The sequence below is a fragment of the Rhagoletis zephyria genome, unplaced genomic scaffold (assembly GCF_001687245.7).
Source record: "Rhagoletis zephyria isolate East Lansing unplaced genomic scaffold, Rhagoletis_zephyria_1.1 Rzeph_scaffold_00028, whole genome shotgun sequence".
Classification (NCBI taxonomy): domain Eukaryota; kingdom Metazoa; phylum Arthropoda; class Insecta; order Diptera; family Tephritidae; genus Rhagoletis; species Rhagoletis zephyria.
Window position 1 is genome coordinate 795170 of NW_016157112.1, and position 25510 is coordinate 820679.

At 34.0% G+C, this 25510-nt stretch overlaps 1 protein-coding gene across 1 annotated transcript in view; it reads right to left on the reverse strand.

Moving 5' to 3' along the window:
• Sema1a (semaphorin 1a) overlaps positions 1-1075 on the reverse strand; it is a 441797-nt gene extending 440722 nt beyond the window's left edge. Inside the window, 1 exon segment of the mRNA XM_017616838.1 lies at positions 463-1075. Coding sequence (XP_017472327.1) covers positions 463-637 — 175 coding nt within the window. The 5' untranslated portion in view covers positions 638-1075.
• Positions 1076-25510: the final 24435 nt, after the last annotated feature.

A 25510-nucleotide genomic window follows, 5' to 3' on the forward strand; every position in this document is an offset into this window, starting at 1 on the left:
ATATTTCATAAATTGGCACAAGCCGCAGTGGAAGGCAATGTGCGTGATTGTCGCCACAGCGCAATGTAGCATGTAGTCGGATGTGACACAGACACACTTATATGTATATACATAAAAAAAGGGCCGCCGACACACTTGACACGCGCTAATACTGACAACGCAAGCGCGGAAGTACAACGCTAATTGCCAACCAGAGAAAAGAAGGAAAAAAAAACAAAAATTCACAACAAACGGCTGGTGTGCTAAAGAAGGTGTGGCCGCCAAATATGGGCTAGAGTTTAGGCAAACGTACATGGCAAGCGACATGTGTAAGTCGACTGTTTTGGTAGTTGGAGCACACTTGCCTACCCAACCCCCTTCCCCCCTCTTATTACTTACGCAATCAAGTTATAAACATACACTCAAACGTTTCCTTATGTCCTCCCCCCTTCCCAATGTTTTTCGTTTTCTTTTCCCACTTACCTAATTCCACATAAAGTTTCGGCCGCACATTCTCCTGCCAGGCACTTAGATTCCCAATCACGAACAGCGTCAGTACGAGGAAGACTTGCGTCGCTGCGACGGCTGTGAAGCCGCTGTTGGCATTGTGGCAGCTCCCTTTCGACATTTTTCGTTTGACTTGTGGTTCGTGTAACATTTTATTTATTAGTTGTAGTTGTTGTTTTATTTTTCGTTTCTTATATAACAATTTGTTTACTTTTCGTTTCTTCTTCTTCTTCTTCGTTTTTTTTACGATTTCCTCCCCCTTTTTGGCTTTTATTTATTTTTGTTCTTCGCGGGCGCTAAGTTATTATTTATGAAATCACAATAAAGTTTCTTACTAATTCAACTCGTTTCGTTTCTTCCCTTACTTTGTTTCACTTATTTTTACATGCTGAAACTTTGATTCCGTTTTATGACTTCACTTACGACGACGCATACAAATTTGGTTTGAAACACTTAGCGCATATTTATTTATGGAAAATTATGGTTATTTGTATAAAACAAAATTTAGTTGACTTGAGTAGTTGGGAAAACTTAGTGGGGTGAAATCTTTAACTTTTCACGCAGGCTCGAAGTTGCTTCAGACTGGGAGGGTTCTGAAAATAGAGAAGAAAAAATTTAACAATTAACAACTATTACACTTAGTGTCAAAAGTTAGTATATAATTTGTGTTAATATAATATTCACTTTTTTCATGAAAAAATTTTTTCATTCATTTTTTATTAAAATAAAGTTCATTCTATAACATAAAACATAAATATGTGTATGTCGAAATTTCAGACTTTATATATGTAAACTTCGCGAAAATTCAAAAAAAAATCAAAAAATTATAATAAAAACTATAAACTTTGTATTCAGAAATTCTAAAAAAATTTTAAGAAAATTAAATTAAATTTAAGTATAAAAGAAAAGAAAAAAAAATATTAATGAAAATAATTGTGAATATTATATTAGAACAAGGTGTATGCTTACTTTTGACACTGACAGTACATTCGTTAACATATGTACAACTTCTAAATTTATTTTGATTATCAAGAAAAGGTTGTGTAGCCCGGACCTTACAGATAGCTTTTAAGAAAAGTTGTCATCTACAATAAATAGGAACAAGTGCGGGCATTACTTAGAAGAGGTTATATTGATGAGCATAAATATCGGCGCTTCATTCATTGTTTTTGAGAATATTATTATTAACAAAAAGTAGTTACTTTGTTGCTAACGCTTTGTTGCTCAATTAGCTAACAGCGCGTCTAGAAGCATGCAAAATTAAAAGCTCACACAATTTCTAATTCCGTTTTTCTTATGATGTCGTTTATTTATACAGTGTATCCTTACAATTCTCAAATGGCGTATGCAATAATTTATTGAAGACAAATAACTCAACTAACTTTTTTCTGAAAATCTGTACTTGGCGGCATCGATATCGATATATATCGTTAATTTTTAATTCTACAATGAAACACTGAAAAAACATCTACTCATTCAAAGAATGCATAGAACCATTTAACACAGAAAATTTTGTTATACATACACATATGTATGAGGTACATATGTATGTAGGAACGGTGCCCCACACTCAAAATCACACAGTGATATTATTACAGTATTCGCAATGTTTTTTCATTCTATATTTTTTTTTCATTACTTTTTTATAAAAGTACTAGCAGAGCACCCGACGTCGTTCGGGGTAAACAAATCAAAATATAAAACAGTATTTCGTACAAATATTCAATTTAGCATAAATTATAGGAGACAAACTATACATTCCGTTTATCTGCCTATTCGCTTAGCTGTTTTAGAATAGCGCCACTTTTCCGGTAGAATACTTATTTCGGAAGGAGATTTATTCGTTATGAATGAACATTTTTCGTTTAACAGCATCGCGGGATCAAAATAAAAACGATTTAATCTTTCCATTTTGAAATGGTCTAAAAACTGTAAGACACAGATTTAAATATCCGACTGATATACATAATTGATGAATACATATGTATCCCCCTTTTAAAAACTCCTTTATATATACTTTACTCTAAACAACTCCCATATATATGTATGTCTGCATACCAAATTTCAAGTTCATGTGAATTATGGTTCCCAATTTATGGCTGATTAAAAATTCCACGCCTATGCCCCACGTTCCCTTTTACAAACTCATGTAAACAAACTTAACTATAAGCACCTTCCATGGATATGAATTCATACCAAATTTCATCATATTTCACGCCTGTGGAATGTGCCACGCCCCTTTCAAAAACTCATTTGTATATACCTTACTATAAGCACCTACCGTAGATACGTCTGCATACTAAATTTCAATTTCATGTGACACATGGCNTATACATACACATATGTATGAGGTACATATGTATGTAGGAACGGTGCCCCACACTCAAAATCACACAGTGATATTATTACAGTATTCGCAATGTTTTTTCATTCTATATTTTTTTTTCATTACTTTTTTATAAAAGTACTAGCAGAGCACCCGACGTCGTTCGGGGTAAACAAATCAAAATATAAAACAGTATTTCGTACAAATATTCAATTTAGCATAAATTATAGGAGACAAACTATACATTCCGTTTATCTGCCTATTCGCTTAGCTGTTTTAGAATAGCGCCACTTTTCCGGTAGAATACTTATTTCGGAAGGAGATTTATTCGTTATGAATGAACATTTTTCGTTTAACAGCATCGCGGGATCAAAATAAAAACGATTTAATCTTTCCATTTTGAAATGGTCTAAAAACTGTAAGACACAGATTTAAATATCCGACTGATATACATAATTGATGAATACATATGTATCCCCCTTTTAAAAACTCCTTTATATATACTTTACTCTAAACAACTCCCATATATATGTATGTCTGCATACCAAATTTCAAGTTCATGTGAATTATGGTTCCCAATTTATGGCTGATTAAAAATTCCACGCCTATGCCCCACGTTCCCTTTTACAAACTCATGTAAACAAACTTAACTATAAGCACCTTCCATGGATATGAATTCATACCAAATTTCATCATATTTCACGCCTGTGGAATGTGCCACGCCCCTTTCAAAAACTCATTTGTATATACCTTACTATAAGCACCTACCGTAGATACGTCTGCATACTAAATTTCAATTTCATGTGACACATGGCGCCGAAGTTATAGCTGATAAAATATTCCACGCCTATGGGATGTGCCACGACCCCTTTTACAAACTCGTTTATACATTCCCTCCTATAAGCACCTACTATTGGCTGATTAAAAATTTCACGCCTATGGGAGGTGCCACACCCCCTTGTCAGATCACCCTGTTATAGTCGCAGGTGTTATGGCACTACTCTGTCAAAATTTTGTTCGATTCTGTCCGACCATTTAGACTGCAACCTAGCGCATACCCACTGGGAAAATAGGTAAGCACCTTACGAGGTAAGCCATGTTTTCTTTCAGTTTTTAGTACCAAAATTGTCATCATGGCCAATGTCATCTACTAGTAAAGCACAAAATGAACACCTCCAACGACACATTACGTTGTCAGTTGCAAAGTAACGTGCAGCCGAAGTTATCTCCAAGCGCCGAACTACTCCGAGCGACTTCTCTGCATTACACGTAACTTACTTTGTAAAGCGGCTCAGAAGTATGTCTGATACCAAATGTACATTCTAAATTCCTAATTACATAAGGCGGCCATGCCTTTGTAAAAGTAAGGGACGTTCGGCAGGGAAATGGCAATGACTGCCAGGTGAAGAGTAAGTTGCTAATAAGGTATTATTACGTGCTCCTAATGCCCACTGGGTACATACATACATACATACTTTCACAAATATATAGTAGATATTTATCACTATCCCAGTGTATAAGAATTTTAGGAATATATCATCCACAATGCCACCTATCGTGTACATTTTCAGTCCCAATATGCATTTTCAATTGGCTAACATACATATATTCTAAATATGAGCCAAATCGGCAAGTAAATGCAATTTTTATGAATATCCCGACCCCAGCGCCACCTAGCAATAAAATTTTTAGTAGAAATAATTCCCTCAAGGTCAAGAAATATTTCCCTCAAGGTTAAGGTGCTGACATATGTTCCAAATATGAACGAAATCGGTCCAGCCGTTTAGTAGTTTAGTGACATTCAATATACGGAAAACTCTAGGAAATAGTGAAATCGTTAAAAAAAATTCAAATTTTTTTAAATCAAAGAACCTTCCACACAGAAGGTCCAAAGAGGTGCTTTTTACAGAATTTAAATCCGTTCAGCCGTTTGGTCAGGCATCGCCGTCATACGAAAAACATTTCATTTTTATATATATAGATAGCTCAATCTGTAACAAAAGCCATATAAACCCAAATTGTAAAATTTTTGCAAAACTTAGAAAAAAAAAACCAAAAAATTGTCTTAAAAATTGCGAACTTTTTAATAAGAATTTCTATAAAAAAAATTGGGATGCAGGTTTTTAGTCTATTAAATCAGTCACTGATGTTGTTTGGCGCAAAAATAAGTAATGAGAAAATGGCTATGCCATACTCGATATCGAAAAAAAAATCCAATTACTCGATATATCGATACTGACATCGATATATTTGCCGCTCTAGCTCGGAATTTTTGATGAACTTACTAGAAAAATCTCCCACAAATTATAAAAAAAAAAACTTAAAATAATATACACTTAAGAAAAAAAAAATTAGTAAAAGAAAAAATTTGAAAAAAGGTACTTTTTAGAAAACATTTCTTAGGAAGAAATCTTTTTAGTAAAAAATATTTTTACCAATAGCAGCAAAAAATTATTCAAATTGAATTGTAAAAAATAATTTTAAAAAGAAAAAATAGTTACAAAAAAAATTTAAGAAAAAAATAATAATTTTTAGAAAAATCCAATTTTTAGTAAATAAACCTAGGAAAAAATATACCGTTAAGAGCTTAAGATAGAAAAACAAGACTTTTAGGAAAAAAAGTAGTTTTTTAAAAATATTTTTTTTAAGAAATCTTTTTTATTCAACAATTTTTATTGAGCTTGAGGCCGTTTTTAATGAAAAACTTATTATGGAAGAGCAACAATAATTTAAAACAAAAATAATTATAATTGTTATAAGTGATAAAATAACAAAAAGAAATATTTTTTTTAGAAAAAAAATAATTTTACCAAAATCTGAAAAAACTTTCCAAATTAAATTGTAAAAAATAATTTCCCCCTTAACTTTTCTTTAGGAAAAATTGGATTTTTTTACCGACTTCAATATAAGAGCAATAAAATTTTTAGTAGAAATAATTCCCTCAAGGTCAAGAAATATTTCCCTCAAGGTTAAGGTGCTGACATATGTTCCAAATATTCCATTTCGTGTATATTTTTAATTGTAGGCTTACGGTCCCGAAAGGGTTAAAAGGCTAGAGGAGGGCAATTGTAGAAAAACCAGGCTATTATGGCCATAAATTGATACAACAAAAGGATGGCAGAGTTGCTCAACCTCTCAAGAGAGAATACTGCGATGGTCACGGCTTGTGTAACCGGTCATTGGCTATTTGGCAGGCACTCTTCAAGACTAGGAATATTCTCCCATGAACAGTGCAGAAGTTGCAGAGGAAGAAACCGTACAGCACTTTTTCTGCAGTTGCCCAGCTTTGGCCAACCTCTAGTAGGCCGTTAATTTTTTTTAATTCGTTATCTTACGAGCTCCACTTGATTCGCGGAAGTCGATTCGTTAGACAATTTCCCTTGAAGATCAAGACGAACTATTCGTCTTCATAGCACTAACATGAAAAAGTGTAACGAAGCGTAGCGAAAAAGGTGTGCTGAAATTTTATAGCCTTGCAGCCGCATAAAGAAAACCGCAGTTAGAAGACTACTAAAAAACGTATTTATCTTAGTTAGTAGTTGGTCACAGTTGCTTAGTTTGCTGATAACAAGCAGCGCGCTGGCTTTATTACAGGTGGCATGAGGAGCAAGAAGCTGCTGGTGCAACAGGGGCGGCAAATTGCAGCGCTACTGAAGGCCAAATGAGTCGGTAGCAGCTGCCACTCGAACACAAATGCGCTAACGCACATACGGACTATGTCCGTCCTAAACTGTGAAATCACACACACACACACTTACACACTAACACGCATACATCCACAGAGAGAGCATGTGCATACAAAAAAAAACATTAAACAAGTTTTAAAATTACAACGACTATTTACATAGCCATGAGAGTTCGCCGCAACAAGGACATAAGAATGACAGTGGTAAAAAACAACAATAGCAACTACAACAGCAAATACAATAGTGCACGTTTATGTTTATGCGAAAGTATTGCGTTGCAAGTAATGTGCGGAACATGGACACAAACCAAAATCTAATAAAAAAAAGATGAGAAGAAGAAGCAGCTGAGGAAGCAAGCTAGTGAATGTTACTTGGTTAAATATGCAAGTTGAAACGGAAGAAATAAAATATGAAAAAGAAAAACATTAAATGGAGAACAATAAAAACCAAATGACATTATGCTAATTCAGGAAGCTAAGGACGACGACCAGCCAGCAGCCAACACCGTCTGTTGTCAACAAACCGAACGACCAACCAACCTATCGGCTAAGAGGAGCCAGTTGAAAGGTAAAAACAGAGAAAAGCCATTGTGAGAACGAATGAGCACGCATGCAGGGGATAAAAAGGATAAAGTTACGGCGATTATGCTAAGGAAGGCAAATAGAAAGTTGCTAAAGGCAAAAGTTTACAGGGTAATGATGGCAACTGGCATTGCATTCACCGCAGACTTTCGAAAGACAAAAGTTCGCCTTAACTTTTTTTTTCAAATTCAATTTAAAAAAATCTAAAAAGTAAATTTTAAAAAGAAAAAATTAGATTAAAAAAGAAGAAAAGAATACTAAAAAAAAATTATGAAGTAAAAAAAATAATTATTTTTAAACCAAAAGCTAGAAATTTAATTAAAAAAGACAAACAAAATGTAATAATATCCAAAAAATTAAATGAAATAAAAAAATAGTTTTCTTTTAAAAACAATAAAATTTATTAAATACATAAACAAAATTCTAAAAATTAAACGAAATTTAAAATTATATACATATTTTTTTAGGGCAACGAATTCTAGTAATTAAAGAACAGTAAATTAAAAAACTGATGTTTAAAAAAAGACTATAAAATCTTATAAATAAAAGAACATTAAATTAAAATAAGAACAATTTTTTAAATTTAATGAAATAAAAAATATACATTTTTCTTTAAAAAAAAAATCTAATAAGTAAATTTTAAAATGAAAAAAGTTCATTATAAAAGAACAAAGTAGTACTAAAAAATTAAATTACATTAAAAAAAATATTTTTATTTCTAAACCAAAAGCTAAAAATTAAATGAAAGAAGACAAGAAAATAAAATAATATCTTAAAAATTAAATATATTAGCACAACATTTTTTCTTATAAAAGAATAAAATTAACAAACTAAATAAATAAGTTTCTAAAAATTAAATTAAATAAAAAATATATGTATAAGTACATATATCTATTTTTAAAAGACAATGAATTCCAGTTATTAAAGAACAGTGAATTAAAAAAAACTATGTTTAAAAAAGACAATGAAATCTTATAATTTAAAAAAAAAACATTTAATTAAGAAAATTTTTACAAATTAAATGAAATTAAAAATATGTATATACTTTTCTTTTTAAAACAAAAAAATTTAAAAAGTAATTTTAAAAAGAAAACATTAAATTAAAAAGAAGAAAATAGTACCTAAAAAAATGCATTTTTATTTTTAAACCAAAAGTTAAAAATTAAAATAAAAAAGACAAAAAACAATAACTAAGATAATTCAATTTAAATTAAATAAAAAAATTAAATTTTCCTTTTTAAAACAATAAAATAAAAAATAGCAATAGTATAAGTTTTAGGATTTAAATAAAATTTAAAAGAAACATATATATTTGTTTTTGTTAGTTATGGCCTTATAACAATTATATTCAACAAGAGAAATATATATATACTAGCAATTACCCGGCGTGCTTCGCTGCGCCATAAATGTATTTTTGTGTTGTAACCCTCTCCCAAAACTCGTATGACCTCATTTATACAATATATTTAAAGAGCTTTATGAAGTAAGATTTAAAAAAAATATTCGATATATGAAGCATTGTTTACTTCTTTGAGTGTGGGTGTTAATTAATATCTTTTCGAAGGTAATTAGAAAATATGTAAAGTACACACTTTCTTTTGGAAATTTAATTTATAATCTTATAACTGGAGTCTACTATCGCACCCTTTCCTCAAACGTGTGCTAATTCAATCATATTTTTTGTTACAACGCCGAACAATTGTGGGTCGATTGCTTCATCTGGAATTTCCGCTGAGATGACTTTATCAATGTTTTTTAATAATTGTAAACATTCGCCAGCTGTTTCTGTTTATTTATTAGTAAAAGGCAGGACTGCCAATCTTGCGGCAAAACAATAATAAAAATCCAAAAAAACACGTAAAGCCAAACAGAATTAATTGCAAAACGTGCAATGATACACACATTAAATTTCTTATGTGCACCCTCCACACAGACCCCAATCACCCCTGAAAATTTCATTGAAATCGGGCAAGCCGTCTAGGAGGAGTATGCGAACAGGAAGTTTTGCCACTTAATTTTATATATATAGAAGAGATATATTGTTCAACATGCATATGTTTCTTTTTAAGACAATGAATTCTAATAATTAAGGAAGAATAAATTTTTAAAAATATAAATTTGAAAAACAATAAAAACTTGTAATTAAAAGAAATGAAATAAAATTAAAAAATCAACAAGTAAGAAAGTCTAAGTTCGGCCGGAGCCGGCGCAAGTATTAAATATATGTTTTTTCAACTTTCCGAAAGCTAGATGGTAAGCCAAGGTGTATCAATTTTGAGTAAATTAGCGTCCTTAAATTTCGAAATATTGCAGTTTCAAGCCTTTCTGAAATTTAGCGTTATATGAAAAGCGGCCGTAATTTTAGTCCGATTTCAATAATTTTCAACGTTTTGCTTTTATGTGGCAAGCACAATAACCACACCGAGTTTGGTACAAATTGGTAGAACGGTTACCGATATACATATATGTGATCATAAGTAGGAGGTGCCACGCCCATTTTCCAAAATTTTACCATACCCGTATTTCTTGGAAAAGAATTGTTGCAAGCGTCAATTTTTAATAAATTAGCTTTAATATTTACTGATTTATCGAAGATTTCGTATTTCTCTAAATTACCGTTATATGGGATATGGGCGTGGTTATTGTCCGATTTTAAAAATTTTCGGCCATTTAGTATGCTGTATCAAGGCCAACAACTGTGCCAAGTTTGGAAGAAATTGGTGCAGCGGTTACCAAGATATACACATGTAACCATAAGTGGGCGTGGCTACGCCCATTTTCCAAAAAATTATAATATTCTTATTTTTCGTCTAAAAATTATTGTAAATATCAATTTTGAGTGAATTATCTTCAGTAGTTACTAAAATATCGCAGTTTTCGTATTTCTGGAAATTACCGTTATATGGGAAGTGGGCGTGGTTACAGTCCGATTTAGCCCATTTTCAATACCAACCTACCTTGGAATTACGAAGACCTACATACCAAATTTTGTTGAGATATCTCAATTTTTGCTCGAGTTATCGTGTACACGGACGGACGGATAGACGGACAGACGGACAGACGGACGGACAGACAGACATGGCTTAATCGATTTCTCTATTCATTCTGAGCATTTATGTATACATTTGTCTATATCTATCTCGATTCGTTTTGGCTGTTACAAACAACCGTTATGTGAACAAAATTAATATACCCTTGTGCGCAAGTGCGCTCGGGTATAAAAATCGAACCCGGAGCTCCCGAAAGGCACACCAGCGCTACGCTCACTCGTTTCTTTCAGAATAGCTTTTCACCACGGGTGGTGAATGAGAGAGCTTTATTCTAGGACTTGTACCAGAATAAAAAAAAAACTCTTTCGAACAATCTTGCTATCTGTTTTTCATTACGACGAATCTTACGAAAGACTATTTACCATCTTAACCAGAATTGCCCTGTTATCATTCTTGCCCTGTTATAGTATGTAGGTAGAATCGAGAAAGAAAGAGAGAGAGAGAGAGAGAGGCGAAGTTGGCTGTACCCAAAAGCACAAGACAAGCCGAAGCGGTTGATGGCACAAATTGAAATAGAAAAACGTACAAGGGTACAGTCAGAAAAATACATACGAGTACTAACTTTGGCAGCAAAGAAGTCACTAAATAAGAACAGAGAAAATCTTTGGGGTAGAATAAGTAAAAAAATATAAAAAAAAGTTAAGTTAGAGTCGGCGTCGACGTCGGCGTCGGTTAATTCAAAAGACACATGAACAGTTACAGCTTTTACTGCTTGCCTAGCCATTATTGCCGAAAGATAACTAAGAAGAATAGCGAAATTACGAAAAGTGCAAATCGCTAGCAAACACGCGAAGAAACAATTGCAAGTGTATGAATTTTATCAGGCGCAGAAGTGCTATGTTGGTAGCGGAGAAGGGAATTCTTGATCCCACCGATGAGAGTTAAGTTTAGTCAAGAAACATAAATGAAGGTTAAGTGAGGTGAAATTAGACACTGTAAAGCCCGTTTTCTCATGTAACCTTTACCTTTAAAGCTCACTTTATATTTAAAGGCTACATTAAAATGTATGGTTATGTCTAAAGAAGCAGGTAAGAGACTTCTTTTTAAGAGAAAGAAGAGAACGGCAGAAAGAATCTCAGTGCAGTGGAATCTCAGTGTACTTTGCACAATCGACAAGAAGGTAGATGCTGCTCTTGCGCCAAGTACCGCAGACAAAGCCTTCTTAGCATTGCGTATAAGGTTTAATCATCGATACTGCATGACGCCTTTCACTTTGGGGGCTGCTTCGGACGTGTCGTACGCATGGAAGATGATGCTCCGGTGAATATGTATGTAGATCCTTCGACTTGACACCCATGAGTGAACAGCGAATGACGCGCACGAAAGAAGTGAATGGACCAAGTTGAGTAGGAGCTGTTTACACTTTGAATGCACAACTGGTGCAACTTCACGAAGCAGAGAAGCAATTGGCGTAGTCTCTTGGTCTCGGCCCAAGCCGACCAACGGTTGTAGTTTGCCGAATAAGAAGAAAAGGCAAAATAAAATTTAGATGGGAGTTCGTCTCAAAGGTCTCACAAAATCCGCAAAGTCGTGAAAAACTCCGAAAGATCCCAAAAATTTATTTCCAGAAATGTTTTAAAAGAAATACGAAGGGTAACGAAAGCAACACAAAAAGTCGCAATTAATCCGGCAAAGATTCCCTAAAAATTTTGTAAGCAAACTGACTAAAATACATAAAGTCCCAATATGTCTCTAAAGATCCCGTAGAAGTCACAAAAAATGTCTCTTAAGTCTGAAAAAGCCGCGAAGAATTCTCATATCACTTCAGAATTTATCAAGGCTTAAAAAATTCTAAATAATCAAGGTCTCTTTCTTACTCAAAATAACTTTAAAGACGGGGAAAATGATTTTTTACAGTGTAACTTCGATATATATAGGATATTTTTTGAACAGATTTGCACCCTTTTTTAAAGTCCAACTGTGGAAAAAGGTAAAATAAACTTAAATAACCAGGTAAAGTGTTAGTATTGTTGTCAAGGGGGTTTAAGGAAAGCTGTCTCTAATTCGAAAATATTTTTGAGAGTTTGGAACTTCAAGATAAATTTAGTTCATATGGTAAATGAATTAATTTGATATTTATTTTCAAAATATTTTTGAATAGGGTTGCCACCTGTTCAAAAATTTAAAATCAGTTCAACAAGTTAAACGAAATATTTTTATATGGGCATCGAAACAGAAGTTTTAAGAAAAGCTGTATCTTTTCGAAAATATTTGTGGCCATGGTTTCCAGCAGCTTAGGTGGTTAAAATTTATTAAATTAACAATTTAAATGAAATCCTACTAAATAATGTGAAAACTCGGTGAGAATTTTTATGTACATACGTTACTGTTTCTTTGGTTAGAATTTGGCATACGGATAGCTTATGATCTGGATTAGCATATAGCATATATTCTGAAAAGAGTCAACGCCAACGGGTCAAAAAGTTACACTATACGTGCACCCATATTTTACAATAAGGATGCCGGACGAATGGGAATAAAAAAGCTTTGTTACTATGAATATGAGCATACATTACAGATGAATAAACAAAAAACCAGTTTCAATTTCAAAATATCATAAAGAGCATTGCAGCCTATTAAAAAGTTTAATTTAATTTCATTAATAAGCTAAATTAAGTATTACAATATGGTACGCCAACGAATGGGATTTAAGAAAATTAAATATATGAAAATAATTTGATGAGGGTTGCCACCTGTTTCAAAGTCAAATTTAATTTTTTCATAAATAAAGTATAACAGTGTGGCTGCCAATCGAAAGAGTTGTAAGAAGGCCTGCTTTCGAAACAATTTTTAAAAAGGGTTGCCACCTATTTAAAAATATAAACTCAATTTTGTTTAATAAGCTAAATTAAGTACATATTACAATATGGTTGGCCAGCGAATGGTACTTAAGGTTTTATTTTGAAAATACTTTGAAGAAGGTTGCCACCTGAATAAGAGCAAAAACCATTTTTTCCCATATAAAGAGCCTGCTTTCGAAACTATTTTTAAAGATTGTTGCCATCTGTTTAAAAAGTTAAGTACGATTTTATTAATAAGCTAAAGTTTTATTTTGAAAATGGTTTGTAGAGGGTTGCCATCTACTAAAAAAACAAATTCCATTTTTTCATAAATAAAGTATTGCAATGTTGCTGTCGATCGAAAGAGGCGTGAGAAAGCTGGCTTTCGAAAATATGTTTAAAGAGGGTTGCCAGCTGTTTCACAGTATTTAAACTTAATCAGTTACATGCTTCAATGACATATTACAAATGAAATAGGTTGAATAGAGCTTTATTTCGAAAATACTTTGATGAGGCCTGCCAGCAGTTTATATACATATATTCAATTTAGTTTAATACAATTTAACAAAGTGTATGTTATTATGTCAAATGAGGGATTTTCAAGAAAAAAGCTTTATTACGAAACGCGTTTTGAAAAATGAAGAAATCGAGAGCATCGAACACTACAGTGGAGGTGGCAGAAATGGACAGTTGCAACTATGTCACTTCCAATTTTTTTGTTTTGCGATGCTGATAGTTTAAAAATTTGCAAATAAATACTGCCCTTTTGGTGGCCTACTTTTGTTCACTTAGCTTATACATATGCATATACAAAAGTTGTTTATTTTCTGTGGACTAAATAAGCGATTTTGTGCCGCCTAACTAAACCAGGCAGATTGCCAAGAATGCTATTGCTTTGATTAGATTCTAAACTCTACACAAGCTGAAGCAATTTCAGTGATGCAACTGTCAAGGATATGGATGATATATTTATACATATATATAGTGTAGGCATGTGAAAAAAATGCAAGAAATATAGGTATATTGTTTGCAAAGCATATGTGTTTGCTTATCACATGATGAAGATGGCGAAAGCTAGAATGTGGTAAAGCATATTACTCGTTAATCACAGGCCTTGTACGAGTACTACATATGTTTGTATGTATGAGCGTATGTAAGTGTGCTTGGGTACACAAGTTTTTATTTCTTAACCCTGACCTGCAACTGCGCTTGGAAAAAGGGGGCCGAAAAGTGGCGACCAAAACGAGAAGGGAGGACTTAGAGGAGCTAACAGCTGCAACTGTTGAAGCATAAATGCTTTTCAAATATGAAAAATTACAAGGATAACAAGTAGAAGAAGAACAACAACAACAAACAAAATATAAATAATAATAAAGCCCACAGCTACAGCAACGACAACGACAACGACAATAAACGACTTGTGCAAAATTTGCATTCATGCTAAAATGCCGCAAAACAAAAAATAAGAACAACACAAAACATACAATACGAAATGAAAACGAAGAACTTAAACAACAATAAAAGCAACAGCAACAACAAAACAAATGCACTTTGTAAACGACTATGAATAAAGCGCTAAGTAAAGCTAACGCGACCAAGCCAAGGCAGTGAAAGCCAACCAGTCACCCAGCCAGCTAGCAAGCAGAACGAATGCAACCAATTCAAATGAAAAACGTCCTAACAACAACAACAGCAGCAACGACAACAACAATCACATCGATGCACATTGAAACAAAAAGCATTTTAAATGGCAACGAGAAGAAATCTCCTTTGCCACAACTGCGGTGGCAGGACAGTACAAAGACAGAAGCGATGGAGTGAGAAAGAGTGAGAGGAAGAGAGAGAGAGAAAGGCGGTGCAGTGCAGTGCAGTGCAGTGCAGTGAGCGTAACGGAATGAAGCGGAAAGCAGTTTGTGGCGGTAACGGCTACGACAGCATTCGAAAGGCATAAAAGCTTTTACAAAGAGCCTGAAATGAAAATCCTTCACTAAGCCATGAAGCAACAATAGCAAAAACAACGACAACAAAACGAAGCAGCATTGCAATCAGCAGGCAGCAACCGACACCGAAAAAGCCCCGTAGGCGGCCATTGCACTCCGCTCAGCATGCGCCCTTGGCAACAGAAATAGCAACGGCGAGAGCTAAGCAGCAGCAATGGCAGTAATGCAGTGGTTGGTTGTTGTTTTGTTGTTGTTGTTGTTGTTGTTGTTGTTGTTGCTTGCAATTGCAATGAAGCAATGGCTTGAATCTGTCAAATGCGGCAGCCATTTATATTTGTGACTCTTCTCTGCTGATTCGAGTAGGTGAGTGGAGGTGGTGATGGTGTTGTGCCACACATTTCTAGGCACTCTACACCTTCTCCTATTGCATCACTGTCCCCTACGCCTCTTCTCGCTCTCTTTTTGTTTTTTTTTTGTTGGTGCACATCTTTTGTTGTACACTTTTTATTGCCAGTGTTTATTAAATGCGACCGCAAAAACAATATAGCCTGCTGCCTTGAAACAAAAACAAATTACAAGCTGGTGCTGGTGGGGTAGGCGTGGAGGCGGCAGCAAGTGTCATGGTGGCGCACTAAAGTGCAGTTAGTCACCTCGCATGCGCCACACAAATGGTTACTTTTGTTAGCGGCAAGCGATCAAGGCTTTCAATTCTACTGCCCTCGTGCACTGTGTGACCAAACGCCATGAAGTGGGTTTCATTTATGGAATGATGCCACGGTTACTGATGCCAAAGGGATTGTAGTAAATATTGAGGGATTTTTGCACCAATTTGACTTGGAAAAAGATGCGTCCGCTGATTAAGGCTTCAATATGGAGCAGAATCGAATCTATTAATTTGTGCCACTTTTTCTTTTTCTTTGGCGGTTGTGACCCCTTCTGTTGAGGGTATCTGGCCCCTGAATTCTAAACTCTCGGGTTATACATACAAAAGTTATACCCAACATTCGAGTGTGCCGGCTGAGATTAAAACTTTTTAAATTAAGCATTTCAATTTAAGCTTCTTTTTGGCGACTAAGTTGAAATCACGCAGCGTGTTTTCTATATTTAAACGGCACACAAATTTTCAAAGTAATGTGACTGGAGCGCCATCTAAAGGCTCTCTTCTTGGTAAAAATTCTCGGTACAGAAATGCGATTCTTAGAAATTATTCGACGAAAGCGCCATCTAGCGGTTCAGTTTCACGACTAACAGTAGGCCATGTACAGCTCAGAAAGTTCCTCAGCCTATTAATGAAAGTTCTGTTAAATTTGGTTTAACCGTTTTGGGGACTTATATTATAAAAGTCTTTTCATAATAATTATGAGCACGACAATTTTTTTTAAGTCTTAAAGGACGGGACATGCTCAGGACCAGCTCGGGCTTTTTTTACCTTTTTTTGTAGAAAAGTTTAGCACAAAGTAGAATAGAATTACTTTTTGAAAAGAAAGTTGGTTACAAAAAAAAACTAATAGAAGAAATATTAATTTTTACAGAAAACAAAGAAAAAATATACAACTGCGAGACAAATTTAAAAAAAGCCTTTTTAGGAAAAGAGTAATTTTTAGACAACTTTTTTTTTCAAAGAAATCTTTTTAGAAAAAAATATGTTTAACAAAAGCAGGAAAAATTTGCACTTTGAATAGTAAAAAAAAAATACAAAAAAAAATTTGAAAAAAAGTATTAATTTTTAGAAATACCCAATTAATAGAAAAAAATTGAAAAAATATACACTTGCGAGAAAAATTTTTGGTAAAAAAATATTTTTAATAGAAAGGAGTAAGGTTTTCTTGTTTTAAAAAATTAAAATTAATTTAAAATTATTCAAATTAAACTAAAAATATTTTTTTTTCCTTATCCTTTCTTTAGGAAAAATCAGATTTTTTACCGACTTCTCCCTACGTCGTGTACATTTTTAACTGTAGACTTACGGTCCCGAAAGGGTTAAGCTCTTAGGACTAACTGTAGTGAATAGGAGCGCGGAGTTCTCCACAGTTTTCAAAGGCCTGATGTTTATATCTTTGGTAGACATTTCCTGTGGCAAGAAATTTTTGGTAATGATTCCAGTTTCATGTCGAATGCATAACCTAAAATAATTTTTCCCCAAAATGTTACTTTTTCAGCCCACAGTGCAGCGGTGTGGTCAACGTGGTGGCAGTTTATTTACTTGCCAGCTCGTCGTCTGACAGAGTTCGTGATTTAAGTTTTGTTATCATTGCAGTTCTTGTATTTTTTTTTGTTTATTCATTTACACAAGCAACTTTTGCTGCCGCCGCTTTTCCATTTGCTGGGATGTGCGCCTAAAAGCTGGCAACAAAAAGTGGCAAAAGCAATCTTGGAAAGTTTTTGTACTTTTGTGTTTTGTTTTGTTTTGTTTTGTTTTGTTTTTTTGTAACTCATCACTACTTTTATATTAAAATTGCAAAGCAATAAAATGTAAGCACACGAATTATTAAAGAACTTTTGAAGTTCTACAGTCAAACTAGTAAATTGTACCAACACACATACTTTCATATACGAGTATGTATATTCAGCTGTATACAAGGCAGCCTACGCTAAGGTGAACATTTGCACAGCTGTGTTGCAAAGTTGTAATTAAAGTAAATAAAGTGTAAAAAATTTTACTAATTAACAAACCCGCGACGAAATGCTGCGAACGCACGCTAACCATCTTAGCCCCAAGCGATAGGTGGGGAAAGTCACAGGCAGGCAAGAGAAAGCAAGCACAAAGTGCCAGCGCAATAGAAAAGGCGCTTGGCGCGCGCGCGCGTGCCTAGGGGAGCACACAAGTTGCGCACTTGATACGAGTATTCACACTTTTTCTAAATTAAAAACTTATACAAGTGCATTTTTATGCGAGCGTGCGAACTTCCGATCACATATGCAAGCGAATGCTGGAGGTACGCCTGTATATTTGTGTGACCTTAGAAGGCGGCAGCAACAGCAGTAGCAGCGGAAATGTGTAAACAACGAGTAGAAAAAAGAGGATGGTCGTGGTAGTGTTAATGGAGAAAAAAAAAATCGCATTAAGTATCTCTAATGAGTTTTTCAACGATGGCAATCACTCCCACATAAACAGACACACACACGCGCACGACATTGCACCTTAAATGAAAAACAGTCATAACTCAAAAACTCTCAAAAAATGGGGGGCGGTAAAAAACTGTTGGTGCTGTGCAAAACAAAAATAGTTTTAATAGTATTTTTGCCAATTAAATCAAATAGTAACGAAAAAGATGTTTAGGCGTCCGTTAAAAATATGGTCTGTAAACAATTTTATAGTGAAAAAAAAAAACAATTTTTGAAAAATTTTGAGTTGTGACTTTTTTTGATTTAGGGTGCCTTATTGTATACCACTACAGCTGTGACTTTTACTCAATAATGGCACATATTTTTTGTAGCCATAGTAAATGCACTTCGTAAAAATTGCTTATAAAGGGGCATATGTACTACATATATCTGTATGTATGTATATGTGAGTTGTTTGCGAAATGGCCACAATTTTCTATTTGAGTTTTCGTGTTAATTACAACGATGGAAATTTTCACACAAAAAAAAACTTTAGCAGCTCAATTTTTATTGCGCTGTAGGCATTTTTTAGAAACACTAGTTGTGTTGTTGTTGTTGTTGTTGTTAATAGCAGTTTAATTGTATTTGTAACTGGCAGCCATTGCTTGTGGCCTTAAGCTGTTTAGCTGTGATTATAAGTTTACGCGAAGGACTTTTGGTTTGGTGCATATTGGCTGTTGTTAAAGTGTTATTGTGCAATATTATTGAAGTAACATAAAATGCTTACCAATAAGAGGCCTTGAGGTAGTTAGGCTACTGACATTTCAAAAAAACTGCAGGTGCACCTTAAAATGCATTACGCGAATCGGGAGCGAACGCAGGTATGGGTTTTGGGGGGTTCAAACCCGCCCCGATATGCCTGCGGAAATTTTTAAGAATAACTGTGCTTGAATTTTCATTTATTTGCGAAAATATGCAGATAAACATCCTTTTGACATTCAGAATACCGATTCGAAAATCGATATATGTATATTAGGGTGGTCCTTAAATGTAGGAAGCAAATTTTTACATCAAATTTCCTAAGCCTTAACCGCTAAATCGATGCTACTCTAGTCGAAGAAATCACATATAAACTTTGCTCCCGATTGGAGACGATTAAGGCGTGTCGCACAGGGGGCCACAAAGTTCAGATTCCTCTATGGAGACTTAAAAAATTAAAATTATTTTTTTTTTTTCATCTAATACCCAAAATTATTTAAAATCGGAAAATTCTGCCCATCCCGCTGTCGAATTTTCAGAAACTAAAGTGATAACGTATGCGGAATGAAATACAAACTGATGCAGTAAAAAGAAACAGCTATACTTTCGTATGCAACAAATATTGTTTTACCGCTCACATAGATATTGTCGAAATTTTCAAGAAAAACTTTTATGGAAAAGACTCATGTCCAATAACGATTGATCTGTTTAAATTTTCAGGCATTGTGCGGAGGGCTTTTTTAAAACTATTATTTTGAAACTTTATTGTGTCAATTTGAGTTATTATTCTTTTAGCCATTTAGACGATAAATAGTTGGTAGTTATATTTAAGAGTCCTTTTATGTGTCGCCAATGAAAAATATTTCCCTAATCCGTTATACAAAACTGAAATGAATGTGGTGCAAGCAAATTTTGGCAAAGCGTAAAAGTGCGCTCGGGTATAAAAAAGACTGATTAAATAAAAAAATAAAAAATTTCATACTGCACTCAGAAAAAAGCATTTATTTAAAACAGGAAACCAGTTTACTTATTTTAGAGTTACATACTATTCTTTCCTTAATGTTACGAAAAATTTACTCAATTTGAGAAGTTTTTCCCTAATTCAGGTTTACACTAAAAATAGTGCGTCATTAATTTGTGGAAGTAAATTTACTCAATATAAGTTATAATTGCCTTAAATAATTTAGAATTTTGTGAGTGCTGTTTAGACAAAGTTAATTTCTTTCCTGGCGAATGTCGGCTGTGGCGTCGCGTGAAGACTACTGCTTCTGGTTCGAAGATCGCAGCTTCGACCCCGGTTGGAGGTGGTTAGAATAAGGTAAGTCAATTATTTCAATTTAAATATAAATTAAAAATTGTAAAATTAATTTTTATATATGGAAAATCCTAAATACTCAAATACCATAAAAAATAAACTTGATATTTTTTTAAATACACTTTAAAAAATTGCTCCGTCGGCCATTGCGATTGTTTGAGCGCCACGAGCAAAATTACATACTTATTCCTTTCACGGAGCATGAAATAATGGCAAGTACATTTTTCCTAAAAACTAAGGAATTGTGTTTTTCTTTAACTGAGTCAAATCGTTTACTCATACTAAGGCAGCCATGTCATTGGAGCCATTTCAAGGTAATATTCCCTTAGAATAGTATATATTTTTTTCCTAGCATCAAGGAATGTTTTTTCTGAGTGTACATATGTATGTAAAGGGTTTTGCAATTTGAGGGTATATTTTGGCGCCCTCTGGTGTCGATGTTTTTTTTTTTGCGTAGCGTCGTATGCAGTCACCAAATCAGCATGGCACCACACAGCGGACGCCACTATGCACATTCCTTATAAACGATTTGAGTGATCTCTCGCAGAGGTGACATGAATTGGTCACCGAGGTGGTGAAATTTGATCCCGCTAGACTTTAACTCGTGTGGTTTCCGAAGGTGGCAGGATTATGCCAATAAGCCGCAATCGGCCGATGCCCTTAAGGCAAACATAACTCAGGCCATCACTAAAATTCAGCCCGACCTATGTATTAGGCGGAGTGATTGAAAATTGGGCCACTCGGAACCCTGACACCGTAAGAAGCCGAATAGAATAGAGAAGGAAATTCGTAAGCTTTTCAAATAAAGAAAAAAACATTTCGTTATTACCTCACACTGAGTTTGTTTGCTGCCATTTCATTTCAACAGCTAACCGCCCTTATTGGGAAACCCTTTATACAATTCGTGAAAAAAAGATGTGAATAACTCAACGTCAGCGTTTAATAAAATCGAATGTTAATGACAAACTACGCCATTACTTCTCCTTGTTCTTACACTTTACGCTTCATTTCAAAAATAAATAAGCCTCGTGTATACATAAATGTATAAGTACGTATGTATGGATGGGAGCATAACTAGTAATTGTGTACACTGATAAACAGTTTCTTAGCCATTGACTGCCTAAATGATTTTCGTAATGAAAGAGAGGATAAGCAAAAAAAAAACAAAAAAAAAACAAAAAAAAAAAATTAAATGAAGCGGAAATAAAGTCGTGGGATATAATGACAAGTCACAATGCATTACAACGCGACTGGGTGTGGTTGTTGACAAAGTCCGAATCGAATGCATTTTCGACTGCCTGTCTGGCAATCGAAAGATATTTTTCATGCCTCCATTCATTACTATCAGCCATGCTTTTGTGTGAATCGCTGCTGTGGGTTTTTTTTTTATTATTGGGCTTTTTTGCGACTGTAGGCAGGAAGGCAAGCGCATGTCGTCAGCGCCGCGGCGCACAGTGATCTGAAGCTGGCAAAAAGTTCAAGTTTCAAAATGTGTTGATTACATTTGCACTATTTCTGAATTCGCTGTGGTTTACGAATGACGCTCTACGCAAATTTTGCTCATACCAGGAGTAAATATGTTTACACATCAAAAAGGTGATAACGCTGTGAGTAAGCGCCGGATCCAAAAGTGGTCTGCTCGAATTACCTGACCATAAGCTTTTAAAACAATCGTGATTTGAATTGTAAATTTTGGTTCATCGCGGACTAAGTAATCAAATTCATATAAAACCAAATAAAATCATGTAAAAAATAACTTTTCATTAAAAAGAATTTTTTTTCCTAATTGCTTGTCTTAAATAATTTTAATAAAATTCATAATTTTTGCGCGAAAAAGTTTTTTTATTATCTTTTTTGTATCTGGTAAAAATTTTTGTACTCTCTATATTTCTAAGAGCTTATCTTTTCTATATACATATCTTTTTCGTTAAAAATAAAAAAATAAAAATAAAATCATCTGAAATGGCTTTTTTTAGAAAAAATACTTAAAACAAATATTTTCCATTGTTTTTTATTTAAAAATTAAAATTATAAGTTTATTTTTAACATAAAAACAATTTTTTCAAAAATTTTTTCCGAAGTTGTTTTTCCAAAAGTTTTTTTCTCCAAAGTACTTTTCCTTAAAGAAATAATTTTTTGTCCAAAAAAAGTTTTCCTAAAAAAATATTCTTTCTTTCTTTCTTTGATATGGTCATAACTTTGGTAGTTATGTTCCTAAAAAAATGTATGGCCATAATTTTGGTACCTAGTTATTTTCCTAAAAAATAAAACTAGTTTTTCTCCTAAAATGTATATCCTAACTACTTGTTTTAATTTTTATTCACAAAATTTTTATTCGCAAGAAATAATTCTAATCTTGGTAATTAATAAAAATTGGTAAAAATTAAGTATTTTTATCAAAATAAAATTTCTACAAACTATATTTGCTGAAAATTCAAATTTAAAAAAAATCTTATGATAAATTTTTCTAATTTTGATAAACATTTTTTTTCTATTCATTTAGCACATTCTAAAAACATAAAATATAAAACTACTAAAAACACGCAACCTTTTATGAGTGCTTTTTGGGTAATATGTTTCCCTTGGTCTCGAAAGGGTTAAGAGGCATATATGGCAGCTGCTAATAAATAGATTTATATAAAATTTGGCTTTTATATTGCTTTTGGATAGCTGGCGGGCGTGGCGTGGCGGTAGGCCGATTTTCATAATTTTTCAATTTTTTTATGTTTTTCTGATTAGGGTTTTATAATACAAAACGAATTTTATTGAAATCGGGTAACATTTGTAACTCCACCCCCTAGTGTAGTGGGCGTGACAGTGTGATACTCTATGCCATTTTTAATATTTCTTCATTCCTTATCAAGGGCAGTATATGTAGTTTATTTTTGCCGCAGCTTCCATGTATGTAAATCTTTCACTGTGCGGCATCCGTTCGTTATCGTTCTCTACCCACTCGATTTAATGCATTTATTTCAAAGTTAAACTTCTTCTTGTAGGAATATTTTAAAATGTTTTAAGTAGCAATGTACATATGTACGTATAGTAAGGTGGTCCAAAAATACACATGAAAATCAACTTTTTGGAATTTTCTTCCTGCCACACACCAGAATTATAGAAAATGGATAATAAGGAGAGCCATATTTTTTTATTTCGAAATCGTTTAATATTTAGCCGTGCCGTCGGCTCTTTGAAGTGTGCCATAAATTTATATAGAGAAGGTACATATATTTTTTCGTGGAATTGCTAAAAAATCTTTAAAAGTAATTATTTTTTTATCGATATTCTTAAGTTCTGGGTGGTGACTAAACAAAATGTTGGACCAGTCTAATGTACAAACATACTTCGACATATTTATAAGCACGAATTTCTACGCGGGTGATTTTCTTCGAATACACCACTGCACGATGCAGAGCGTATTTTAAGTCACTGATGATTAAGCTTGATTTTAGTCAGCAGCCGCGATTGGTGTGCTGTATGTATTCTGTAGTTGCTTCTTTTTTTTTTGCTTTCTAGAGGCGGCAGGCAAGTTTTCGTCGCAACGGAAGTGACAAGTACTTGTGAGCGATTCGACAATGCCGCTTTTGTTCATTTTGTGGTCAGCTGGCGTGTGTGACTATGATAAGATTAAAACACGCCCCCCCTCCCCCTCTAGCCACCAGTTCCAGTTCCAGCCCCACACTTCACCACCCATACGCTTTAGTTGCTATCTAAGCTAATTGTTACTGTTAATTTTTTAACTTTAGTCATTGCTTCCTCTTTGCTGTGCATTCGGTTTTGTGTTTGCCGCTGATAAGGTGTGTTAATAGCGTTGAATATTTACATCAGCGTGCGCGTTTATTTGTTTGCTAACGCTGTGGGGTGAGCCGCTCGTTTGCCCCGTCATAATTACCAACATATTTACATTTTATGTTAGACAAACGCTTATCCATGCCCATTAGCTGGCTGGCTGTGGCTGGCTGGTATATCATTTAAGTTCGTGTCACGCACTCATCCGTTAAACAATTTACATACCTACATATAAAGTATATGTTTGTATATTCATAGTAAACTAAATAAAAAGATTTGTCAAATGACAACGCAACGTTTTTGAGGGACGCTCATGTAATGATTTATGCGCGTGCGTGCCGCACATCAAGGTGCAGCGATTTGTTTATCTGCTACCATCAGCGTTGAAGTGTCGTAGGCTGTCTATTTCCCACGGTGAGAAATATTGGTGCTTGAAATGCGAGTGTTCCATAGTTGCGTCATGCATATGGAAATATATTAGGGTGCACCACTACAGTAGCGATACTGTTTTTCCATCGGAATTATAACATTTATTAGATTACTAGTAAACCCGCATAGTGTTAAAACGCCAAAAGTTAATTAAACTTTTTAAACAGGTGAAATCCTATTCAAAAGTCCCAAAAAATATTCCTAATGATTCATCTAACCCATTTCTTAGTGATGAGAGGTTTTGCATGGTGTCGGTTTTAATTTCATCAAATTTCAAATCACTCTGTACCGCTAAAAAGGTTCTAACTTAAAAAAAAAAAAAATAAAACCTTATGGCAAATCTATGTAGAATCCCAGTTCTTTAATTTGACTTCTTTCTTTTGAAATTCGGTGATGACCTTCCAAAAAAAAAATGGGTGCCAACTCTAATTAAAAATATAATCAGTCTAAACTTTTCTTAAAACACTTTCGTTTGGCACTAATATTGCGATATTCCATTTAGCCTGTGTGAAAGTAAAACAAATTCGACTTTTTAAACAGGTGGCAATCCCTTTTGATAGTCTGGCATTGTGATACATTTTTCAATCTATATATATATATATATGTATAGATAAGAAAACGCCGAAATAAGTCGGAAAAATATAACGATTTATATGAGCTGGACAGATTTCAAAAACGTTCAAAAAACGAGTTTTTTATAATTAAAATTAGTTCTTAAAAATATTTCTTAAAAACAAAATCGACTCAGATGATATAAGAGTTAAGCTTTTTGTGGAAATGGGCTTTAAGCTTACAAAGTCCGCATAAAAAAGTTTAAAAATATTATCATCGGAATCAAAATAATGCGATTTTCGGAGGTATTTTTAAATCGGTCCAGCTGTTCAGCTCACGTAAGTCTTAATATTTTTCCAAAATATAGTGGCGGAAATTTTAAAATACATAGAACAAATTTTATCATTCCGCTGGAAAAAGGGCAATTTTTTGGCGCGGCACCCTAATGCATGTACATAGATGTGCGATTAAAGGGTGGGTAAAAAATCGATATTAGACTCTCTTTCATTTGCTATACACAGCCTGGGAAAATACTTAAGATCAACAAGGCTGCACATGCAAAGCTAGTATTAGACATTGACCTGTTATGACCCCCACAGAGACAGCTAGAGGGAGTACTAGGCTTAAGAGCTCCTTAGCTCGCCGACGGTTTAACTATGGCCATTATTTCGCCTAGTGTGGGCTCAGTTAATTCAGAGTTCTAAACTCTGCAGCTTCTGTGCGCTTATCGGAGACAAGTAGGACGCAGTGGGCGAAGCTACAAACTTGCTACAAC